At 39.6% G+C, this 22,713-nt stretch overlaps 1 protein-coding gene, 1 long non-coding RNA gene and 1 other non-coding gene across 3 annotated transcripts in view; 2 read left to right on the top strand and 1 right to left on the bottom strand.

Annotated features, from left to right (window-relative positions):
• SNX27 (sorting nexin 27) overlaps positions 1-21,695 on the bottom strand; it is a 65,848-nt gene extending 44,153 nt beyond the window's left edge. Inside the window, exon 1 of the mRNA XM_006728377.3 lies at positions 21,227-21,695. Coding sequence (XP_006728440.1) covers positions 21,227-21,537 — 311 coding nt within the window. The 5' untranslated portion in view covers positions 21,538-21,695. The remainder of the gene's footprint in view (positions 1-21,226) is intronic.
• On the top strand, positions 13,777-13,849 carry TRNAR-CCU (transfer RNA arginine (anticodon CCU)). The gene has a single exon. It is a non-coding gene; the product is annotated as a tRNA-Arg (tRNA).
• On the top strand, positions 21,586-22,506 carry LOC145720893 (uncharacterized). Its single transcript, XR_014144157.1, has 2 exons — positions 21,586-21,689; positions 22,365-22,506. It is a non-coding gene; the product is annotated as an uncharacterized LOC145720893 (long non-coding RNA).
• Positions 22,507-22,713: the final 207 nt, after the last annotated feature.

Here is a 22,713-nt window from a genome sequence, read left to right as displayed (position 1 = left end):
GATAAAACAGAGAGAAAAATGGGCTTTGAAGCTATGGATTCAAATCTTGGCCCTGCCTTTAGTACAGGCACTGGTCTTAACTAAGTCATTTAACCTTTCTTAGCATTATTTTGTGCATGTGTAAAATGGGGATAATAATAATAAGCCCCTAAAAGGATTGTTGTGAGGATTAATGTAATGAAACATGTAACTCGCTGGGAAAAATACCTGAACACTCGCATTACAAGGCATAGTAAGTATTGTGTAGCTGTTGAAGAAATGTTGGTTGAAGAAGAAATGGAAACCTCAGGTTGGGGACTGTCAAAGGATTTCATCTAAATCTTTAGCCTTATTAGTAGTTCTGAGAAAATGTTTTGCTGGTAGAAGAAATATAATTATAAAAAGCAAAAATTAAAAATCAACATGGAGAACTTCATCTACCCCTAGGAATCTTAACTTACTCATGAATGCCCTTAAAAAATTTTTTTTAACAAAACAGGGAAAACTCACTTTAGAGACTGAACATCTTGGATACTAAAACAAGATTTTTATGTTAGTATAATCAATTTTATGAAATGCACATTTATGAAAAAAAGTTTAACAACTATGCTCAAATCTTATTTTTCAGCTCCCCAATTTTTTCCCCTTTAAAGGATCTTTAATTTCGGGTATTCTGTCAATAGGCTGGGGGTTGGTAAACACCTATAGCATTTGTTTGTAAAACTGTATTTGTGCATATACGTATTTTTCACCCTTAGTATGGGGTCCACGGCTTCCACTGGCTTCAAAAGTTCTTAACCTCTGGTTAAGAACTACTGCTTTCAACGCACACTTCCTCCACCCGTTCAGTTTTCAAGTTAGAATACACTGTTTCTGGGTCACTCAAAAAACAAGCCCCAAAAGTCATCAGAGAAACCTAAGTGGGGCTTACTCCAATAGCCAGGGAGCAAGGGAGCTTGCTCAGTTTCACTTCTTTATGAGAAAGACCAAGCTTCAAATTGGCTATCACCCCAAAATCTCTTTTTAAAAAAATAAATAAATAAAGACAGGAACGAACTACCAGTGTCACATTCTAAACACACTTGCTAATGTTTATTTAGTTCACCTACAAAAGGAATGCTATACATTCCACAATTTAATACAAGGCTGGAAATTCCTTCATTCTTCAGAGAATGAAATGAGGTCAGTAAAAACCCCAGGACGTTTAATTTCAAAAAGGGCCCTCCCTCCTCAAGAATTAAGAGGCCTTCACAATCATAAAAATGTTTATATGATATCCTCTTTTCCACAAGAATGCCACTCTCCCAAGCTCAAATTAAGTGTGGCCCAATTTGGACAATTCTAAAGACATAAAAGAATACTATAAATTCTGCAATAAAGGAAACTTCCAGCAGTAGACTTCTGGTTCAAAGCATGGGTTTTAGAGTCAGACAGACTTGGGTTTGAGTACCACTTGTGCCATTTAACAGATGAGACATTGATAAATTATTCAATCTCACTAAACCTCAGTTTCCTAATCCATAAAATGGTGCTAATACCTATAGCTAACAGAATGAGAACTAAAATGAGATAAAGCTCTAGAACATGGTAACCACTCAATAAATGATAGCTATTCGTGTGACAGTATTTTTATCAGCTGGGCAAGCAGGTTAGTAGCATGTTGGCCTCCTGATGACACAAATCCTTCCTATCACCAATCTCCCTTGTCTTTCGTCTTTGTAATATAATCTAGCTGGAATTCATTTAAAAAAAAATGATTGAGCTCTCAACCTACGCCGACCCATCACAAAAAGGGAATCCCCTTCATAAGACCACTGCATCAGAGAACCACCTAGTCCTACACCACACAAAAGTAACTACTGCCCAATGGGTCCTACTCATCTATGTTCTTCCATAAAGAAAGGGAATGACTTAAACACACTATCAAAACATTTTCAGCAGATATGTGATTAAACAAATACAGCAAGATGTTAATTATAAAATCTAGGCGGTAGGTATGCAGGTATTCACTGGGCATTTCCTTCAACTTTTCTGTATGTTTGAAATTTTTCATAATGAAATGTGAGGAAAAAAAAAGGCGGCTAGTAAAAAACCCAACAATCCACAAGTAAGACCAAAATTTTGTTTCTTTAGGTAACTAGAGGATACCTAAAACTTACTTTATGTTTTCAGCATTATAAAAATATACCTAACAATTTTAATAAAATTCTCATTTTTTACATAAGACCAAAATCTGGTCCAATCAGAGGCCTTTAGCTAGCTAGCAGAGGTGGCTTTAGACAAGACTTTTGTTCAACTAAAGTTAGCCAGCTGGGGAAATGGTAAAGCTAATATAAACACTCTGAAAAGCAGGGCGGAAAAAAGCTCTAAATTGTCAGGATCTGTATACTGTAAAGGAAGCTGTATATACTGAAACTAAATATGGATGGAAATATGACAAGAGCCAATCACTAAATGTACCACAGCAAGGAGCCATTCTGTGTGGTAAGCAGAATACTATCTTGGCCCCCTGTGACATTCAAGAAAGCAATTAAAGGACGATTAGTCCCTCAGAGGCAGCCTGTAAAAAAACAGACAATAAATTCCTATAACTGCAAGCAATATGATATAAATTCCAATTATGTCAATTAAAACAAAGTGGTTACATGTCCACAAGAATGGTTTAAATAAAAAAAGAGGACAAAACCAAGTTTTGCCAAAGATGTAGAAGAACTGGAATTCTCATACATTGTTGATGAGAGCATAAAGCAAAAACAATCTGGCAATTTCTTATAAAATTAAACATACATTTACCTAATAACGCCATTCCTAGGTATTTATCCAAGAGAAATGAAAATATACCCACACAAACAATTGCAGTTGAATGTTCACTGAGGCTTTATTCATAATAGTCCAAAGCTAAAAACAGCCCAGTATCTATCAAAAGGTGAACAGATAAAAAAAAAATTGTGGCATATTCATGCAAGGGACTATTACTCGGTAGTAAAAAGGACCAAAGTACTGATATCCACAACAACATGGATGAATCTCAAAAACACAATGAGCAAAAGAAGTGAGACAGAAAAGGGTCTGATTGATTTGATTCCATCTACTTGAAGTACCAGAATAGGTAAAACTATTCTACAGTGGTAAAAATCAGATCAGTGGCTGTCTGCGGGGGCAGGGGTAAATACTGAATGCAAAGGAACACAAGGAAGCTTTCAGAAATGATGGAAGTGTTCTATATCTTGATTGGGGTGGTGGTTAAATGGGTCTAAACCTTTGTCAAAACTCAAACTCTGCACTTAAGCTGTGTGCATCTGACCACATGTAAATTAAACCTCAATAAAGTTGACTGGCTCAGTAGGTGGGGCATGTGACTCTTGATCTCAGGGTTGTGAGTTCAAGCCCCATGTTGGATATAGATACTTTAAAATCTTTAAAAAAAAAAAAATCTTTAAGCATGCAATTCTTGATCTCAGGATCATGAGTTCAAGCCCCACACTGGATGTAGAGATAACTTAAAAATTAAATCTTAAAAAAATAAAAATTATTATATAATATCCTCATTTATAAATGTGAAATAGTAGTCCATCATCAGAGTGAAACATAATCCCTATTCTACTTTTAGATTACTCTGAATAAAGACATTCAAGTACATCAAGCAAATGGACCATACAATTCTTTTTCCGGTTTTTTATTTTTAGGATTTATTTGAGAGAGAGCACGAGCAAGCATGGGATGGAGCACAGTGGGAGGGAGAGGAAGAGGGAGAAAGAATCTCTATCAGACTCTGCACTGAACACAAGCCCGATGCAGAGCTCAATTTCATGACCCTGAGATCACAACCCGAGCCAAAACCAAGAGTCAGATGCTTAACTGACTGAGCTACCCAGGCACCCCTGGACCAATTATTCTTTAAAAATATCTATATCTATAAAATCTATATGCAACATTACATGGAAAAGTCCTTATGTTAAATGCAAAATACTGTCTATTGTGATGAGCACGTAAAATATTTTCACCCAAGAAAAGGCACAATGTGTAAAATATGAAAATAGTTGAGTTAGGGTGACTAGAACTATGAGCAGTTTTTAAAAATTTTACGTACCTGTTATTTCTTCAATTACACAAAGCTTTTTAAACAACCTCCCTACTTTCTCCACAATAGATCTTCTTAGAAATTGGGTGAAGACTCACAAGTTGGAGAAAACAGACCCCTGACACATCAGAAGAGAGACCCTTACTTTGACTTTTCACTGGTTCATTGCCCAGTTAGTGGGTACACAACAATACTAGACACTAGACTATAAAAACAAGTAACTACTCTATTGAAATTTGAAGATCTGTCCTTGCTAATTTTGCAGTTAAGGCATCTGACTGGCTTAGATCGGCTCCTTTTCATCTAACTCCACCTCCTTGCTATCTTACTTTAGGCAAATAATCAAGTCAGGGAATATTTGTATTGACTAACTGTCTTAGCAATCAGGCTGTACTTTGCCCTTAAACTCTTGAGATAAGAGATTCAAACATGTGTAAGCCGAATATAGCCAAAAGTGAAGTGTGGATGCATCTACACAAAATTACTAGTCTGGACCACTAAATAAAGAAATTTTTTGGAATTTGTTTCAAAAATAATAGCATTTTGTTTCAGAAATAACATTTTGCATCTTACATTTTAAAACACCTAATTTATTCATAGGAAAAGAGAAGTATAACTAGAGAATGTAAATGGCCAAAGGTTTCTAAAATGTTTGAGCTTCTTTCAATAAACAGCAAATCTTGTCAACAATTTAAAAAGTGCAAAATTATTATCTCAATACTTTTTATTTTTTTTTAAAGATTTTATTTATTTATTTGACAGAGAAAGACACAGCGAGAGGGGAAACACAAGCAGGGGGAGCGGGAGAGGGAGAAGCAGGCTCCCCACTGAGCAGGGAGCCCGATGTGGGGCTCGATTCCAGGACCCTGGGATCATGACCTGAGCCGAAGGCAGACACTTAACGACTGAGTCACCCTGTTCTTATATTTTCAATTAAAACGGCATTACTGAAAAATTTATCCAAAGGAAAACATCAAAATAGGAGCTCCGAGAGAGCAAGAACTTTACCTTTGCATGTAGACCACTCTCAAGTATATGTTGAAAGAAAAAATGAAATAATCCTGAACAAAGAAAAAGATCGTTTCCAAATTTCTGTTCTTACAAAAAGTCAACAACAGAGGGATGAATAGTTAAAATTATAGCACAAATTAACTATAAAGCAATCATTTAAAATTATAGAGATGGAGAAAATATCTAGAAATATATTTGGGCCAATATTATGTTAAAAAGTGGATTATAGGGGCACCTGGGTGCCTGCTTCTCCCTCTCCCTCTGTTGCTCCCCCTGCTTGTGCTCTCTAGCTCTCTGTCAAATAAATAATCTTTTTTTTTAAAAAGTGGATTCTAAAATGCAACTACTAAAAGGTAACATAGGAGAAAATCTAGGATATGGCAGAGATTTTAGGTACAACAACAAAAACATGATCTATGAAAGAAAAAGTTGCTAGGCTGAACTTTATTAAAATTAGAAATTTTTGCTCTGTGAAAGATACTGTTAAGAGAATGAAAAACAAGCCACAGCCTGGGGGAAAAACATACGGAAAATGCCTATCTGATAAAGGACTGTATCCAAAATATAGAATGAACTCTTAAAACTCAACAATAAAAAAACAAACCCAATTACAAACTGGACAAAAGATATGAACGGACACCTCACCAAAGAATATTTACAGATGGCAAGTAAGAATATGAAAAGCGGGGCACCTGGGTGGCTCAGTGGGTTAAGTGTCTGCCTTCAGCTCAGGTCATGATCCCAGGGTCCTGGGATCAAGCCCCATGTCAGGCTCCCTGCTCAATGGAGCCTGCTTCTCCCTCTCCCTCTGCTGCTCCCCCTGCTTGTGCTCTTGCTCTCTCTGTCAAATAAATAAAATCTAGGGGAAAAAAAGAATATGAAAATTCACTCAACATCATTCATCATTAGAGAACTGCAAATCAAAACAAGATACTACACACCTATTTGAATAGCTAAAATCCAAAAAAACAAATGACACCAAATGCTGGTGAGGATGTGAAACAAGAGCAACTCATTCATTGTTGGTGGGAATGCAAAACAGTATGGCCACTTTGGAATACAGACTGATAGTTTCTTAAAAAGCCAAATGTAGTCTCAACCATAAGATCCAGCAATCACACTACTAGGTATTCACCCAATTGACTTGAAAGCTTATATTTACACAAAAACCCACACACAAGTGTTTACACTGGCTTTATTCATAATTGCCAAAACCTGAAAGCAACCAAGATATGCTTTTTAAGTGAATGGACAAACAAAACTGTGGTACATCCCGTCAATGGAATATTATTCAGCTATAAAAAGAAATGAGCTATCAAGTCACAGAAGACACGGTGTAGGGGGAGAGACCTTAAATGCATATTGCTATGGGAAAGATAATCTGAAAAGGCTATATACTGTATGACTCCGATTATACGACATTCTAGAAAATGTGTGTTGCCAGGGGCGTGGAGGGAGGGGAAGCATGAATAAGTGAAGCACAGGGGATTTTTAGGGCAGTGAAACTATTTTGTATGACACTGTAACAGCACAAACACGACATAATGCATTTGTCAAAACTTATGGAACTTTACAACACAAAGAGTAAACCTTAATGTATGCAAATTTAAAAAAAAATCAGCTAGTAGGTTGGGAATCCCAGACTGTGACAAGAGAATCTAACTGTATTTCAAAAGTATTTCAAACAATCTCACTAAAGGGGGTAGGGGGGAAAGGTACAGGCCTAAGTAACTGAAATGAATTCTGTAAGATAAAGGCAAAAGGGACTGCACGTAAGTACTATACTCTAGTCGATAAAATCGCTTCCCCAGAGTACAAGGTAACAATTGCTATATATGTATCCTGGAATTGAACAATTAAGTAAATGAATGGTGAACGTGGGGAGCCAATTTTCTCACTGTTGAAGTGGAAATGTACAGATCTGCAAGGGAGGGTGACAAAAAAATCCATATGGTAATGGAGTAAAGCTACAGTAAGAACTCATGTTTAATTTAATATAGATAAAGATAGTTACATATAGAAATATTTATAGACATGTGTATATTCAGGGGTTAATATACACACATATATTCTTTTGCTGTCAGCTGAGAGGACCTGAAAGAAGTTATATCCTACTAGCTACCACCACATCTAGTGCCCAGATCCTGCTTTCTAATACCATTCCCCCATAAAAAGAACTAGGACCCTTTGGAGAAATGGTTGATTCTAGGATTGGGGCATGAAATACACAAGATGAGCCCAGAGCCTTTTGTAGTGCCAGAAAGTAAAGAAGTACTCAAATACAAAACAAAACAAAACAACCCAAACATTAATGGGGGTGTATGGCAAAAGGCACAGGGGCCAACTGAAAGACCTACCCATGGTCAAAGCTGGAACAACTGGAGCAATAAAATAAAGCAGTACTGGTTTATGGGTTGTATCCATGAGCCCATAATGATATAAATGACTGAATATATTAATACATGGGGGAGAAGAGGCACCCTTCTCCTATGCAGAACAATTCTAAATTATACAGATACTACACTCTAGAGGAGGGGAGCGTAACTCCCCGCTCCTTAAGTGTAAGCTGCATAGAGTGTGACTCCTATCCAAAGAGTACAGTAGGGGAGGGAGAGGGGCTGCGGAGAATAACTTTACAATGTAGAAACCTGACAAACATGACTTCAGCCAGATGATCAACATCACAAATCATAATGACAGTATGTACTCTTCATATGAACTAATGAAAATGGTACTTTATAATATTCCTGCCCCCCAAAATAAAACCCCAGTCTAATTGTGAAAAAAAAAAAAAGAAACACAGACAAATTCCAATAGTCAGGCATCCTATAATACACCTGCCCAATACTCAAAACTCAAGGTCATCAATACTCAAGGTCATCAAAAACACAGAAAGACCGAGAAATTGTCACAGCCAAAATGAGCTTAAAAAGACATGACAACTAAATGTAATGTGGTATCCTGGATGGGATCCTGGAACAGAAAGACATTAGGACTAGACACTAAAGAAATGTGAACAAACTATGGGCTTAACTTAGTAATAACATATCAATATTGGTTCATTAATTTAAACAAATGGCCCATACTCATGTAAGATGTTCATAAAAGGAAAAACTATATGGTGGAGGTGGGAGAAGGATATATGGGAACTGTCTGATTTTTTTTGTAAATCAAACTGTTCTGGAAAATAAAGTATTAACTTTAAAAATTAGATTACAAATTACATATAACAGTATGATTTCAACTTCATATAAGATGCCTAAATAAAAGACAGCCAAAATACCAAAAGTAGTTTTGTTAGGATGATAAGATGGGGGATTATTTTTCTTTTCCTTAGTCTCCAAATTTTCTCTAACATATGACAATATTTTATAATTTAAAGAATGAATTTTATACCACTACACACCTAGTAGAATGACCAAAATCTAGACCACTGACAACATCAAATGATGGCAAGGATATGGATTAACAGAAACGCTCCTTCATTGCTGGTGGGGATGCCAAATGGTACAGCCACTTGGGAAGACAGTTTGGCAGCTTCTTACAAACTAACATACTCTTACCACCTGAATTAGCAATTGTCCTCCTTGGTATTACCCAAGGGAGTTGAAAACTTGTCTACACAAAAACCTGCACACAGATATTTATAGAGGCTTTATTCATAATCACCAAAACCTGAAAACAACCAAATGTCCTTCAGTAGAGGAATGGATAAACTGTGGTACATACAGCTAATTTCCTAAGGGCAAGGACTACATGTTATTCAGCTTTCTATCTCCAGTGTCTAATCCCATGTTCATCAGATAGTAAGCACTCATTAAAATTTTTCCCTGAGGGGCACCTAGGTGGCTCAGTCCGTTAAGTGTCTGCTTTCAGCTCAGGTCATGATCCCAGGGAGATCCTGGAATAGAGTCCCACATCGGGCTCCCTGCTCAGGGGGGAAACCTGCTTCTACCTCTCCCTCTGCTGCTCCCCCTGCTTGTACTCTATCAATAAAATCTTTAAAAAAAATTTTTTTCCCTGAATGAATGAAAAAATTATTAAGGCTAGCACGAAAAACATTCAATAATGGTTTTCCTTCAGGCACTTCCATAATTCCACTCCTTATTTTTAACTTTTATACTGGTTTCACTGTTTAGGGGGAAGTACTAAAAACATTATGCAAGCTCTACATTTTTCAAACTTTAGTATTAGTGATCATTTTGTTTTCTATTATGGGAGGTAGTTGAAATAATGCTTAAGAGTAAAATATGACATTCAATTACGTAAGCAATTTCAAAGTGAAGCTATGTTTTCTTTTACTCAAATGTACTGAAAATAAAAGTAACTAATTGTTGTTATTTATTTTTAAATATAAACACTGACTCCAAGGATAGCAAAATGAGGTAAGAAGGAGTAAGAAATAAACATGTTGACATTTAAAAAGCGAGTCTTTATTTCATGTGAATTCTGGGAATAATCTATTGTAATTACACTGTTTCATCTCATGAAAACAAAATGCACCACACTTAGTATGAAAAAATTTAAGCACAATGGGTTTTCTCATATGACAGAGGCTAAAGAATTACCAGTAAGGTCTTAAAGAAAGTTCTGATACTAAAACTATATACAGCATTGACTTGTTTTGATAGGATTGTTTTTCCATTTTTGTCTTTAAACATTTGATCAGCATGTAGTAACGCATGGTTCTATTTAAACGTAAGGCTGGATGTGAAAACTGGGTTACTTCTTTACACTGTGGGATAATGAATGTTAGACAGGGGTAAGAAAGTTGCTACCAGCCATTATGGTTTCCCTAGCCTGACATAGCTTCCTATGTACACTACTATTACTGAGAACCCCTCCCTCAGTTACTGACCAGTAAACAAACATAATCAGTTTAAATCATTTCCCAACACCAATTCAAAGAGTTTGAGATCTGCTATATTTTGAACCATTGCCCTACATGGCCAATTTAAATGCAACCCCCAAATGTTTTTAATTTGGTATACTGATCACAGTGAAAGTTAATTAAAGAATAAAAGAATAAAGAATAAAATCTACCAGCTTTATCAACAACTTTAGTTTGCAAGTGACACAAATTAGGAATCTTATTTTTTTTTTTAAAGATTTTATTTATTTATTTGAGACAGAGAGAATGAGAGAGAGAGAGCACATGAGAGGGGGGAGGGTCAGAGGGAGAAGCAGGCTCCCTGCCGAGCAGGGAGCCCGATGCGGGACTCGATCCAGGGACTCCAGGATCATGACCTGAGCCGAAAGCAGTCGCCCAACCAACTGAGCCACCCAGGCGCCCGGAATCTTAATTTTTTTAAAGTTCTATTTCACTACTATTTCTGGATTACTACATAATGTGATTAAAAGCATGACTCCTCCTGTGATCTGGTAAGTTTGTTCTAGGAAAACAGCCTACACCCTGAATCCTAATAGCTATTTCCTAAATATTCAACTACTCTCAAGAGGTACTATACATGAGTGTATAGAAAGAAGTGTAGGGGGCGCCTGGGTGGCTCAGTTGGTTAAGCACCTGCCTTCGGCTCAGGTCATGATCCCAGGGTCCTGGGATCTGGCCCATATCAGGCTCCTTGCTCAGCGGGGAGCCTGCTTCTCCCTCTCCCTGCCACTCCCCCTGCTTGTGCTCTTTCTCTGTCAAATGGATGAATAAAATCTTTTAAAAAGAAAAGAAGTGTAAATCTATCAGCTCAAAATACCTTCATCTATGACAGATAGCCTTTAAAAATCTGTAACGACAACAAAAATTAGTAACATCAGATATAATTTTGTCCTTTAGCAGTCAAATACCATCCTTTAATCCAAATTAAATGTGGGCAATTTCTCTTGGAAGCTGAGGAACACAGACTACAGTTTCTGTAAATTGTGGTCTATTTCAACACATTGAACAAGAAGAAAGGTACAGTAAGACCTTTTCTGAATCAGCAATATAAAGGATAACTGGGTAGGGCAGGGCAATCTAAAATAATCTACCAGCACATAACTCATAAAAGTGTCACATTTCCTTAGATTCAAAATACCAGCCAGAGAACAAAACTCATTGCTGTGTCCAAGTAAAGATAGATAGAGGTTACATATCTTGAGAAAACAGATCCAAAAAGTAGTTTTTAACCCTACCAAAATAAAAAATGACAATAATACTGGGTAAAAAAAATTAAGTAACCCATGGTGCATTCAGTAGACAAACGACACACTTTACAAGTTACAAACTTTATAGATGATTAAACTGATCAGCAAAAAAAAGTGGAAGAAGTTTCCAAAACTTTCACATTTTCCAAGATCACCAAAAATTAATTTAATCAATCTCCCAATTTTTAAAACATACTAAATAAACATAACTAAAACTAGACAGACATATAAATATAAAAGTATTGCAGTATTTGGGGGGAAAAAAGACAACTTCCTGGTTAATCTCCTTGAATAGTTCTCTAAGAGTAATCAGCTGCTTGAACACAGCTGGGAGAATATCCACACAAGCAGCTGACTTTCTGCAGACACACTGTATTTTTCCAAAGAGAAGTAAACTAATTACTTGTGTTTCAAGTCCATAGAATACATAGATCTGTCATTCTGGTTTTGCTCTGAGGTCTGACACAAGAATCTACACTTTTAGATAGCTTAAGCAAAAACAAATCATTTTTTAAAAGATGTTTTCATAACTTACGTTCCTGGAAAGAAGTACCCAAAAGGATACTCAAATACAGTTCCTTACTCTGCAACTTTAATACCTTGCAGATAGGTGTATTTCCTCAACTATTATGAAAACCTTACTTGGTTCGCAGGGAGCACGCTAAGTAATAAACAAGAGACTACATACATACTACCTAGCATTTGACTAAAACCATATCACACAATTTAATCCTGAAGCACCCCTCACATTACTGAGAGAAAGCAAAAATTTACTTTGTGGTCATCACCAATTCTTATTTAAGGATCTTTGTATGGATTTTCATTCTGAAGGTAGATGGGAGGTATAAACCTTAGTACTAGGGGTGCCTGGGTGGCTCAGTCATTAAGCATCTGCCTTCAGCTCAGGTCATGATCCCAGCATCCTGGGATCGAGCCCCGCATCAGGCTCCCTGCTCCGCGGGAGCCTGCTTCTCCCTCTCCCACTCCCCCTGCTTGTGTTCCCTCTCTCGCTGTCTCTTTTTAAAAATAAATAAATAAATAAAAATAAACCTTAGTACTATATTGTCTGTCTTCAGTCCCCTCAACTCCCAACAATATGCTGTATGCAGAAACAAAAGACTTAAAGGAGGCATCTTCAAATCAGAGGAGCAGACTAGGAATTCTTAGAACAGCTAAAACAGAACCTCGTCGGGCAGAGCAGTGGGCCTGCAGCATATAAGGATCAAACTTATCAACTGTGAACACAACAGTAAGTACACTCATTTAAAACTTAAAAAGAAGTGGGGTGCCTGGGTGGCTCAGTGTGTTAAGCATCCGACTCTTGATTTCAGCTCCAGTCATGATCTCAGGGTTGTCATATCCTCATGAAGCCCCGCATGGAACCCTGCACCCAGCATGGAGTCTGCTTGAAGATTCTCTCCCTCTGCCCCTCTCACCCTGCCTCTCTCTTTTCTCTCTCTCTCCCAAATACATAAATAAATTTAAAAAAAATAAAAACTTAAAAAGAGAAGTGGATATTCGACAAGCTGGACTAGATTGTGAGGTAAAACATATACAAATTAAAAGCAACCAGCTCCTTCACCAGCTGTTCCCAGCTCTGGGTATTAGAGCTTAGTTGTTCTTAGTTCCCTTCTTTATATAGTACAAGACAGCCCAAGAGACTAGATGCTCTGAAATTCTTCTCTGAAATTCTTCTAATTCTAATAGTGATTTTCCTCTCAGCCTTGGAAGTTATTCAACCTCTTTGGGTAAATAATTAAATAAAAACTAAATTCACAGGGAGTCCTAGGTATTAATGCACATATAATTTTATTCTGACCTCAAAAACAGAACAGAATCCAAACTTCATAGCATTGCATTCAAAGCCCTTTTTGATCTAACTTCAAGCACAACTGTCTACAAATAGCAACTTTAGATTCCTTATTATCCCAAGAACTTTTCATATCCTCCTCCCTTTGGTCACAGTTTGCTCAGTCTATGAAATCCTTCCCCCTTCTCTGACTACTGAAATTACACTTGTCCTTCAATCAGTTTAAGAGCATTCTGTGACCAATCATCTCAACCATATTCACTCATTCCTTTAAACTTCACTGTTTTTCCTTTATCTCCATTAATTCATTTGCTTTACAGTAAATTGTACACTTGCCCACTGCAGTGTTAAGCTTCTCAAGGGCAGAGATGCAGGGACTCTGTGACTCATACAAGCGTAACAGTAATTTACACATAGTTTGTGCATAATTGCAAAACCAGATGGGGTGATATTAGTGGGCCAACACCAGAAAAGTGATACCCTAAATCACTGTTTTTCAAACAGTGGATCATAACCTATTTGTCATGAAATTAATGTGGATCACCATCAGCATTCAAACAAACAAAACAAAAAACTCTGAAATACTGAACAGACTAAAAAATGCCAGGGAGCACAATAACACTAAATATAGTTTTGTGAAACTTGCTTCAGGTGGGGTTTTTTTGTATTTATATTGGTTCTAATATAAAATATATCTCTTACAGAGACTTAAAAGTTTTTAAAAAATATTTTTAAATTGCCTAAATATTTTTGGGGCACCTGGCTGGCTCAGTCGGTAGAGCATGTGACTCCTAATCTCAGGGTTGTGAGTTCAAGTCCCACGTTGGGCATGAAGCCTACTTTGAAAAAAAAATCCTAGGGGCGCCTGGGTGGCTCAGATGGTTAAGCGTCTGCCTTTGGCTTAGGTCATGATCCCAGGGTCCTGGGATCGAGCCCCGCATCGGGCTCCCTGCTCCGCAGGAAGCCTGCTTCTCCCTCCTCCACTCCCCCTGCTTGTGTTCCCTCTCTTGCTGTGTCTCTCTCTGTCATATATAAAAAAAAAAAATCCTAGGGGCGCATGGGTGGCTCAAATGGTTAGGTGACTGCCTTCAGCTCAGGTCAGGATCCCAGGGTCCTGGGATCGAGCCTTACATCTGGCTCCTGGCTCAACAGGGAGCCTGCTTCTCCCTCTCCCTCTGCCTCTCCCCCTGCTCATGCTCTCTCTCTCTCTGTCTCGAATGAATAAATAAAATCTTTAAAAAAAAATTTTTTTAGGGTTTTTTTTTTTTTTTTGCCCCAAACAAGGGCAATGAACAGCCATTTCGGCTCCCTGTCACCCATCCAATTTAACAATCAGAGAGACAGGGTAAAAATCCTAAATTTTTTTTTTTTTCCATGTGTGGGGCTGGAATTGTACCACCCATATTCGGCTTTTATAAAACTGCTTGAGTAAAGCACAGAAAACATCTATATAGCTGATAGTCAAAAAGAATGATTCTAACTGGCTCTAATCTAAACCACAATATCCACTGTGTCAGTAATGCCATCATGTAACGAATAAACTCACCACAGATCGTGCTCCCAAAGCACAGGGCAGTGATCATAAATTTTAAGGGTCTCCTTGTCAATTGAGTCTCTTTGCTTATCATAAGAATTACTCCCAATGGGACTTATCTTAAAAAATAATTATCCTTGAGAGCATGGTAACAAATCCTCACCTGAAACAAACCAGTCAGTGGGGGCTGAAGAGAAGCCTTCTTCATAATAATTTATATGACCTAGACACATCTTCATGTTACTAACAGATCTTTTCCTGGTAACGGCGATGTTATGGAAGTGATTTCCAAGAGAAAGATAAATGCTATTTTCAAATTTAGTTTTATTTGTTTGCTACCTCAACTACCTAGGGAATTAAAAGTATTTCCTGGGGCTGCAATTATGATTATGTCAGGCTCTCTTCACTGACAACCAATAAAGACATCAACAAACAAGGGCAACGAATAGCCATTTTGGCTCCCTGTCACCCATCCAATTTAACAATCAGAGAGACAGGGTAAATAATGATGTAAGACAGTTACATTTCACAATGGAACCAAAGCTCAACTGCTATCCAAGTTTATAGGGATGCGAATGAATTTTAAGAATTTTAAGTGACTACTCAGTCAAGAATAGTTGACTATTAACAGTCAAAAATAGCTAAGAAGGGGCGCCTGGGTGGCTCAGTTGGTTAAGCGACTGCCTTCGGCTCAGGTCATGATCCTGGAGTCCCTGGATCGAGTCCCGCATCGGGTTCCCTGCTCAGCGGGGAGTCTGCCTCTCTCTCTGACCCTCCCCCCTCTCATGCTCTCTATCTCATTCTCTCTCTCTCAAATAAATAAATAAAATCTTTAAAAATAAAATAAAATAAAATGTGTTAGTATCTTTAAAAAAAAGTGTATAAATATCTTTAAAAAAAAAAAATAGCTAAGAAAACAAAGAAATGGAAAATATACTGGATTTAGAATCCAAAGACCTGGGTTTAAATCTGGTTAACATTCATTAGTGCAACACCCAGTTTCCTCTCTTATGAAAAAGGGGCAAATAATACTCACACATTCATTCAGCAAATATTTATTGAGTAATACTTTCTATGTTCCATTAGACGTTTGGCTAGGGGAACAACATAGATGTATGTAGTCCCTATCCTCAAGGAATTTATATTTTCCCTATCTCACAAGGCTGTTGTGAAGTTCAAATGTAAAAATACTATGCATATTGTAACACACTACATAAAGTGCAAAGTGAGGGGCGCCTGGGTGGCTTAATTGGTTTAAAGTCTGACTCTTTTTTAATTTTGTTTATTTGAGATAGTGACAGAGAACACAAGTGGGGAGGAGAGGGAGAAGCAGGCTCCCAGCTGAGCAGGGAGCCTGTGTGGGACTCGATCCCAGGACCCTGAGATCACAACCTGAGCCGAAGGCAGATGCTTAATGGACTGAGCCACCCAGGCACCCGACTATCCAACCTCTTGATATTGAATGTCCGACTCTTGATTTCCCCTCCGGTCATGATCTCAGGGTCGTGACATCAAGCCCCGCATCCGCGCTCAAAGAGAGTCGGCTTGGGGTTCTCTCGCTCCCTCTGCCCCTCCCCCCCATGCCCTCTCTCTCACTCACTCTCTCTCTCTCTAAAATAAATAAATCTTGGGGCGCCTGGGTGGCTCAGTCGTTAAGCATTTGCCTTCGGCTCAGGTCATGATCCCAGGGTCCTGAGATCAAGCCCCGCATCAGGCTCCCTGCTCAGCGGGAAGCCTGCTTCTCCCTCTCCCACTCCCCCTGCTTGTGTTCCCTCTCTCGCTGTGTCTCTCCTCTGTCAAATAAATAAAATCTTTAAAAAATAAAATAAATAAATCTTGGGGCACCTAGGTGGCTCAGTCGGTTAAGTGTCTGCTTTTGGCTCAGGTCGTGATCTCAGGGTCCTAGGATCAAGCCCCAAGTCAGGCCCTCTGCTCAGCGGGAGCCTGCTTCTCCCTCTCCCTGCTACTCCCCCTGCTTGTGCTCTCTCTCTCTGTCAAATAAATAAAATCTGAAAAAAAAGAAAAAAAAAAACCTTTAAAAAATTTTTAAAAAATCTTTAATTAAAAAAAGTGCAAAGTGATATAATGATTTTATTAACTTATTCTACCTCGTCACCACTTATCTTTATTACAACATTTAGAAAGATTCAATGAAGTCTAGATGAGCAGATATAATAGTCCACTATCTTACTGAATTGATTTTCTAAGGGCTGGAGTTCAGGAGTCTAACAAATCACTATTTCTTAGTATAGTCTTAACTCATGACTCTCAATATAACCACGAAGATAAAATGAACTGAGAATTCAAGGCCCAGAACCTGCAGCGTAGCTCCAGGTATGGGTTGGGTATGTGGGTTGCAAAGGGAGTAAAAAATAAAGACTTCTAGGCCCCATGCAAGACCTGCTGAATCATAGATAACCCTTAAAGGATGAGCCCAAGAATCTACACTTTTGACAAACACACCCAGTGGTTTTTATGCTCACTAAAGCTTAAGAATCACTACCATAAAATTTTCTTTGATCAATAACCATGATTTCAAACACCATTTCTAAAATCTACTTGTGGAAAATCTGGGCCAAATAGAATTCATCTACAATTGAGAAAGCAGCTCCTGAGAAGGTACTTAGCAGTCAACATTAAATGACTCACACTTAACTCGTAAAAATACTTCCTGTGGCACCAACCTCTTTATTCCAAACTTTCACATTAAATGAAACTAAAAAAAAAAAAAAGAATGCCCATGAGATATTCCTAAGTTATTATATTAAAATGAACTCCCAATAAACAAATTTATATATATATATATGTGTGTGTGTGTATGTATGTATATATAGAAAGAGAGAGAACTTTAATTTTTCTTATGGTTTAACTTTAACAAGGGAGCCACTTCTCAGCCTTTTGGCTAAGATCAAGTGTAAGTTTAACAAGGGAAAGTTGATGGGTATATTATCTTGAAACTATGAAGAGGGAAAGCATATACTCTACCCAGGACAAATATATCATGATTTTAAATGCTTGCAAGCCAATCTTAGGGGTCCATGCTTATTAAAGACCACACTACCCAAATACCAAAGAGATAAACTAGTCAATAGATAAGCCTAATCCCTTAAAAATAAAGATGGTACCACAACTGTAACCCTCCTAAGGGCACCTCTCAAGAAATCAATCAAGAGCCCTTAGAAATACTTTAACCTTTAAGAAAATTAACCTGAAGTCAAATGTTACTTCACATACTATATAATTAGTGCAAAGACATATGTATTTTGGTTCTACTTATTGAAAGCATCCCTCCAGGTATATACACATCAAAGGGAAACATTCAATATACGTTACACTGGGAAAAATTACAAGGTGGAGACTAACACTGCTAGTACAAAACTTTCCATCTGCAGTAAAATTTAGAGCCCAGAGGGCTTGTTCATATCCTACTACCAAGCCCTGCAATGTGACTCTTTCCAAACCAGTTAGTATCTAGTCAGTTCTGAAGGGAGAAAGGACAAACTGAACCATACTGAATTTAGTTTAATGACTGTTCTAAGATTCAATGAGGACAGGGCCTTTATAAGGCAGACTTTAAAAGAAATACAAAGAAATCAATGCTCTTAATTTTGTCCACGCTTTTAATCCCTTAAATCTCAAAGTTACTCGGTTCTTTTCACAACTCAATCAGTTATCCAAATGACTACAATATATGAAAATTGGAATAATTTGTGTATAACACGAAAGCATCTAAAATAGGGACAAGTCTTATTAAACAGCAATCATCAAGGTCCAGACATCTACCTATGACTTCATGCAAACTATGCCTACACAATAATAATCTACCTATGCCTAACCCTGATCCCACTTGGCACTTCAATAACATGCAAAACTTTCCTGGGACAGTAGAGACGTTAACTTAAGGAACTTGTAGGAGACAAAGAAAAGCCCTAAGGAGTGCTGCCTAAAGAATGCTTTAGAAAAATCTGCATCAACCTAACCAAAATCAAAACAAGTAACAGACACAGATATCCCTCAAGAATCATGTCTGTTTGGTCACTGATTTCCTCCTCTCACTTGAAAACCTAAGGAGAAGATGCAGACTTTGGAAGAAGGAAAGAGACCGTATAGCTGAAGTCTCAGAGAATTTGCCAACTTGCTTGACTCTGTGTTGCAACTATCACCATTTCCACAGTAACAGCAAAGAAGCTTCACAGAATTTGGAAATCAAAATACAGCTGGAAGGTGAGAAACCATTGCCACAAAGAAACCATTGCCACGAAGAAGTCTCATCATCACAACCTTCTAGAGTAAGGTTCTCTAAGCAAAGAGCATCCTTTTGTCCTGCCCACTTTGTCTTTTTTAAGACAGTCTCTACTCACCACCAAGTATGCGCCAAAGTTCAATGATTTCTCTCTAGAAGGAGGAATGGGCCTAGACTGGAACATGGACCTGAGGCAAGTCCCTCCATCTGTCCTAGGGGATCATCTAAAGTCTCCCTTACAGTACCTAATTTATGTCTAGACTCTGTTACAAAATCATAATAAAGGCAAGAAGCTACCAACTATGTTAGCTGATATATATACATATATATTTGAAATGATTGATCATGTTAGTTGTGGTCATCTACAGAATTATTTTTGGTTTAGTTCCTTTAGCTCTTATAAAAAGTAAATTACTTAGAACTTTATGATAAATTTACAATTTTAAATAAATACTTCAATTTTAAATTTAAAAATAAACAGCTGGATCCAAAGTTAACTTCCAAAGGGAAAGGAAAATGACAATTCCAAGAGCTTCTATCAGAAGGAAACATCAGCCACAGATTTTGAGTTATCTAGAAAGAAAAGAATTAGATGCCCAGGTATGAAGCAAAATTTTGGTCACTACTGCGTTCTACATCTGAATGCCCTGGCCCCCAAAGATTAAGAATGTATTACCAGAGAATAAGAAAAGAGCACATAGAACATTAATGGAAAAAGCATAAATAGAAGGTTTAATAGCTCCAAACAGTTACTTTGGTGAGCTACTCTTTCTTCAGGTGGAAGGTAAGAGGAAACAGAATGAGTGAATTCCACAGAGTAAGTGTGTCAAGGATAAGGGCAAGGGGCATAAGGTAAATAAAAAGGGAGGGACTCCTCTATAGGCCAGACCTCAAGATACTAATCTCTTTGAAACCTTGGGCAAACCTACTGTTTTACTAGAGGAGAAACTGAAGGTTGTGGAAATTATAACTAAAATAACATCTATAAAAAATGAGAGAGACTTCATGAGGGCAAATCCAAGCACTGAGGGAGAGGGCAAAAGTGTGAAAAAATAAGGGTTCAGTAAAAAAGCAAGAGATACAGGATTGAAGACTGCTGGGGAGAATGGAGGTAATGAGAGCATATGCCACCTACCAGTCAACCAGCAATCACTATATAAATTTTAATACAAAGTACAAAGCCACCAAGGTAAAACCTGGATGAGAGTGGTGGAGGAGGTCTGCAGAGAAACTGCAAACCAAGGCAGCATCCTGCTAGAGCTTTAAGGGATGCAGTGGGGAAGTAAGGATGAAGTATGAAGGGGGAGGGGCTGCAGTAGGGAAGAGGATGGGTTCCAACAGCAGCAGGAGCCTAAAAAGAGAAGGGAAAGCAGTCTGGAGGAGATAAAGAATAGGATAAAGTTGAGCATGGGATCACAAGAGGATAGAGTAAGAGAGAGAATGGAAAGGGCATGCCCCGTAAAAGTAAGGAGGTCAAAGACCCAAAAGAGGGGTATATTTTGGGGGGGGAGGAGCAGGAACGAAGGAGAGCTCCACCATAATCCTGACTAAAAAGAAGTAGGAGTATGGTGCAGAAGTCAAGACCAGAATAGGGGGGCCAGAATAGGGATGTTCTCAGAGGGATGTGAAGATGGGAGACACCAGATTCAAAATCCTGGTGTAATACGGGACAACAGTGTAAAGAAAGTACAGTGTCCAAGACACCCTCCCCCACCACCAAAACAAAACAAAAACAAAGGCTTGCATGCAAGCAAGGGTCAGAGAAGAAGGTACACTCTAGGGAGAAAGAATCCAAAAGGGAGGGGAGGAAAGGCACACAAGGCAGGATAGAAAAATGCAGGGGGTGCTTAACCGCAGGAGAGGGTAACTAAGGAAAGCAAAAGGAGTGCAGTGGAGGGATGATTATTCCCGGAGGAAAAGTGGGAGCCGATCACAGGTCCTACCTACTTGGTCTAGAGGACAGAAGGACGGTCCATGGGGGTCGACGGCAGCGGTGGAGAACAAGAAACTACGATGCTAAAGATGAGAACTTGGGGAGGACGCGACAGGGGCCGGGTCAGAAAAGGAGATGCTGTCAGCGAGGGGCAGAAGTCCAGCAAGGGGCAGAAAGCGGCATGCCCGGGGGTAAAGCAAAAGGGCAGAAAAGAAGGCAGAAGAATGGGGGCAGGGGTAAAAACAGCGGGGCGCAGGGACGTAAACCGGTTACCGTGAGGGAGGTGCGGGTCGCGAAAACCCAGGGCGCAGGGAGGTGAAAGGGTCAACCCCAAGGAGGTGCGGGGCCTGAGGGGAACGGAGTCCCGAGTGCCGGTTCAGGGGCTGGAGGGGGGGAGGGGGGACGGGGCGGCCTGAGGGCGACAGGGGTAGAGGGAGATGCGGGGACGGCCGGAGGGGGCGGGGCAGGGTGGGGCGGCGGGCAGCCCAGATACTCACACCTCCAGGATGCGGTCCCCCTTGCGCACCCCGGCCCGGTCGGCCGCCCCCCCGGGCAGCACGGCGCTCACATGCTGCAGCGGCGCGTACAGCTCCCCGTTGATGCTCCGCAGTTGCCCGCCCTCGCTCACTTGGCCCCGCACGTTGAAGCCGTAACCGGACTCGGACTTGACGATGCGCACGACCCGCGGGCCGCCGCCTCCCCCTCCGCCGTTCCCGGCGCAGTGGAGCCCGGACCCCCCACCGCCGCCGCCACCTCCGTTTCTGTGAGGAGCTGAGGGGTGAATCCCTTCCCCGTCCTCGTCCGCCATCTTGCAAGCGAGCGAGCCGTACCCCCGCCCCGCTACGCCTCCACTCCTTCCTCGCGCGCGCTCGCCCTGCTTAGCAGCCGCACGACCCCCAGCGCGCGCGCCCGCTCCGCCGCCCGCGGGACCTGAGTCGGCCACAGAGCTGCCGGAGGAGGGTAAAGGGAAGGCCGGGGGCGGGGGGAAAACGGACGGTTGGACCCCGTGGAGCCTCCTGGGAGTTGTAGTTTCTGGAGGGTGGGGGCAGAGGAGAGGGCAGAGTCCCGGCCGGAGCGGAGGTTATGTGACGCAGTTGGGGAACAAGGCCTGCCGGGAGTTGTAGTTTGAGCCTCTAACCCAGCACAGAGTGCGGCGGAGTGATTCAGCTGTTGACGTGGGGCAAGTTTTTTCTTTCATTTCATAACTCATTTCGTAGCCTCTAAAGCAATAATATTAGGATAAATTGACGTTTGTGACCTTAAATTATAACAACTCATTTGTTCAGTACCTTCTGTGTTCACATACATTATTTTATTCCGTGGCCCCAGCAACCTTGTGAGCTGATTGGATCATGAATTCCTTTCTCTATTTCACTTATTTGGAAACTGAACCGTAGAGAGCCCAAAGTCAACCAGCTATTAGGTAACAGGAAGTAAGGCCCGGTTATTTTTTCGCAACTTTCATGTATTGCAACTACTTAAAAACTATGCTCCAAATATACAAAAAGCGTATGCAGAGAAAACTATGGTCTCAGCGATTTAGAACTGGATATTAGAAGGGCCAAATAAGAATTTAAATCTGGCAATGATTTTGAAGTTACCTTTATTTCTAATTTATTTTGTTTTCCCCAACAGCACGGTAGAATTCTTTGCCAATGGCAGCAGTTGATGTTTTTCGGCTACCTACCCAAATGCACATTCACAGATAGTGTGCAGAATGCCTGGCAAAGGCAAGAAAGAAGAGCAAGAGCAAAAATAATGAAAATAGCTTACTTAAGCACTTAGTACTCGTATTTTATTTTACCCTACTGACTGGCTAGTAAGTTAGTCTGTTACTGTTTTGTGGATGCTGACAAAAAGACACAGAATTCCTGGATTGGAGACAAAGGACTATTACAACACAGGAAACAACATGAGCTTCAGCACGTTTGTGTCAATTCCTCCTCCCCCAAGTCTTATGGGGATGACAAGAAGGGCTCACATG

Source organism: Leptonychotes weddellii, chromosome 4 (genome assembly GCF_054177405.1).
Source record: "Leptonychotes weddellii isolate Sample4059 chromosome 4, ASM5417740v2, whole genome shotgun sequence".
Classification (NCBI taxonomy): Eukaryota; Metazoa; Chordata; class Mammalia; order Carnivora; family Phocidae; genus Leptonychotes; species Leptonychotes weddellii.
This window is presented reverse-complemented; position numbering and strand designations above follow the sequence as displayed.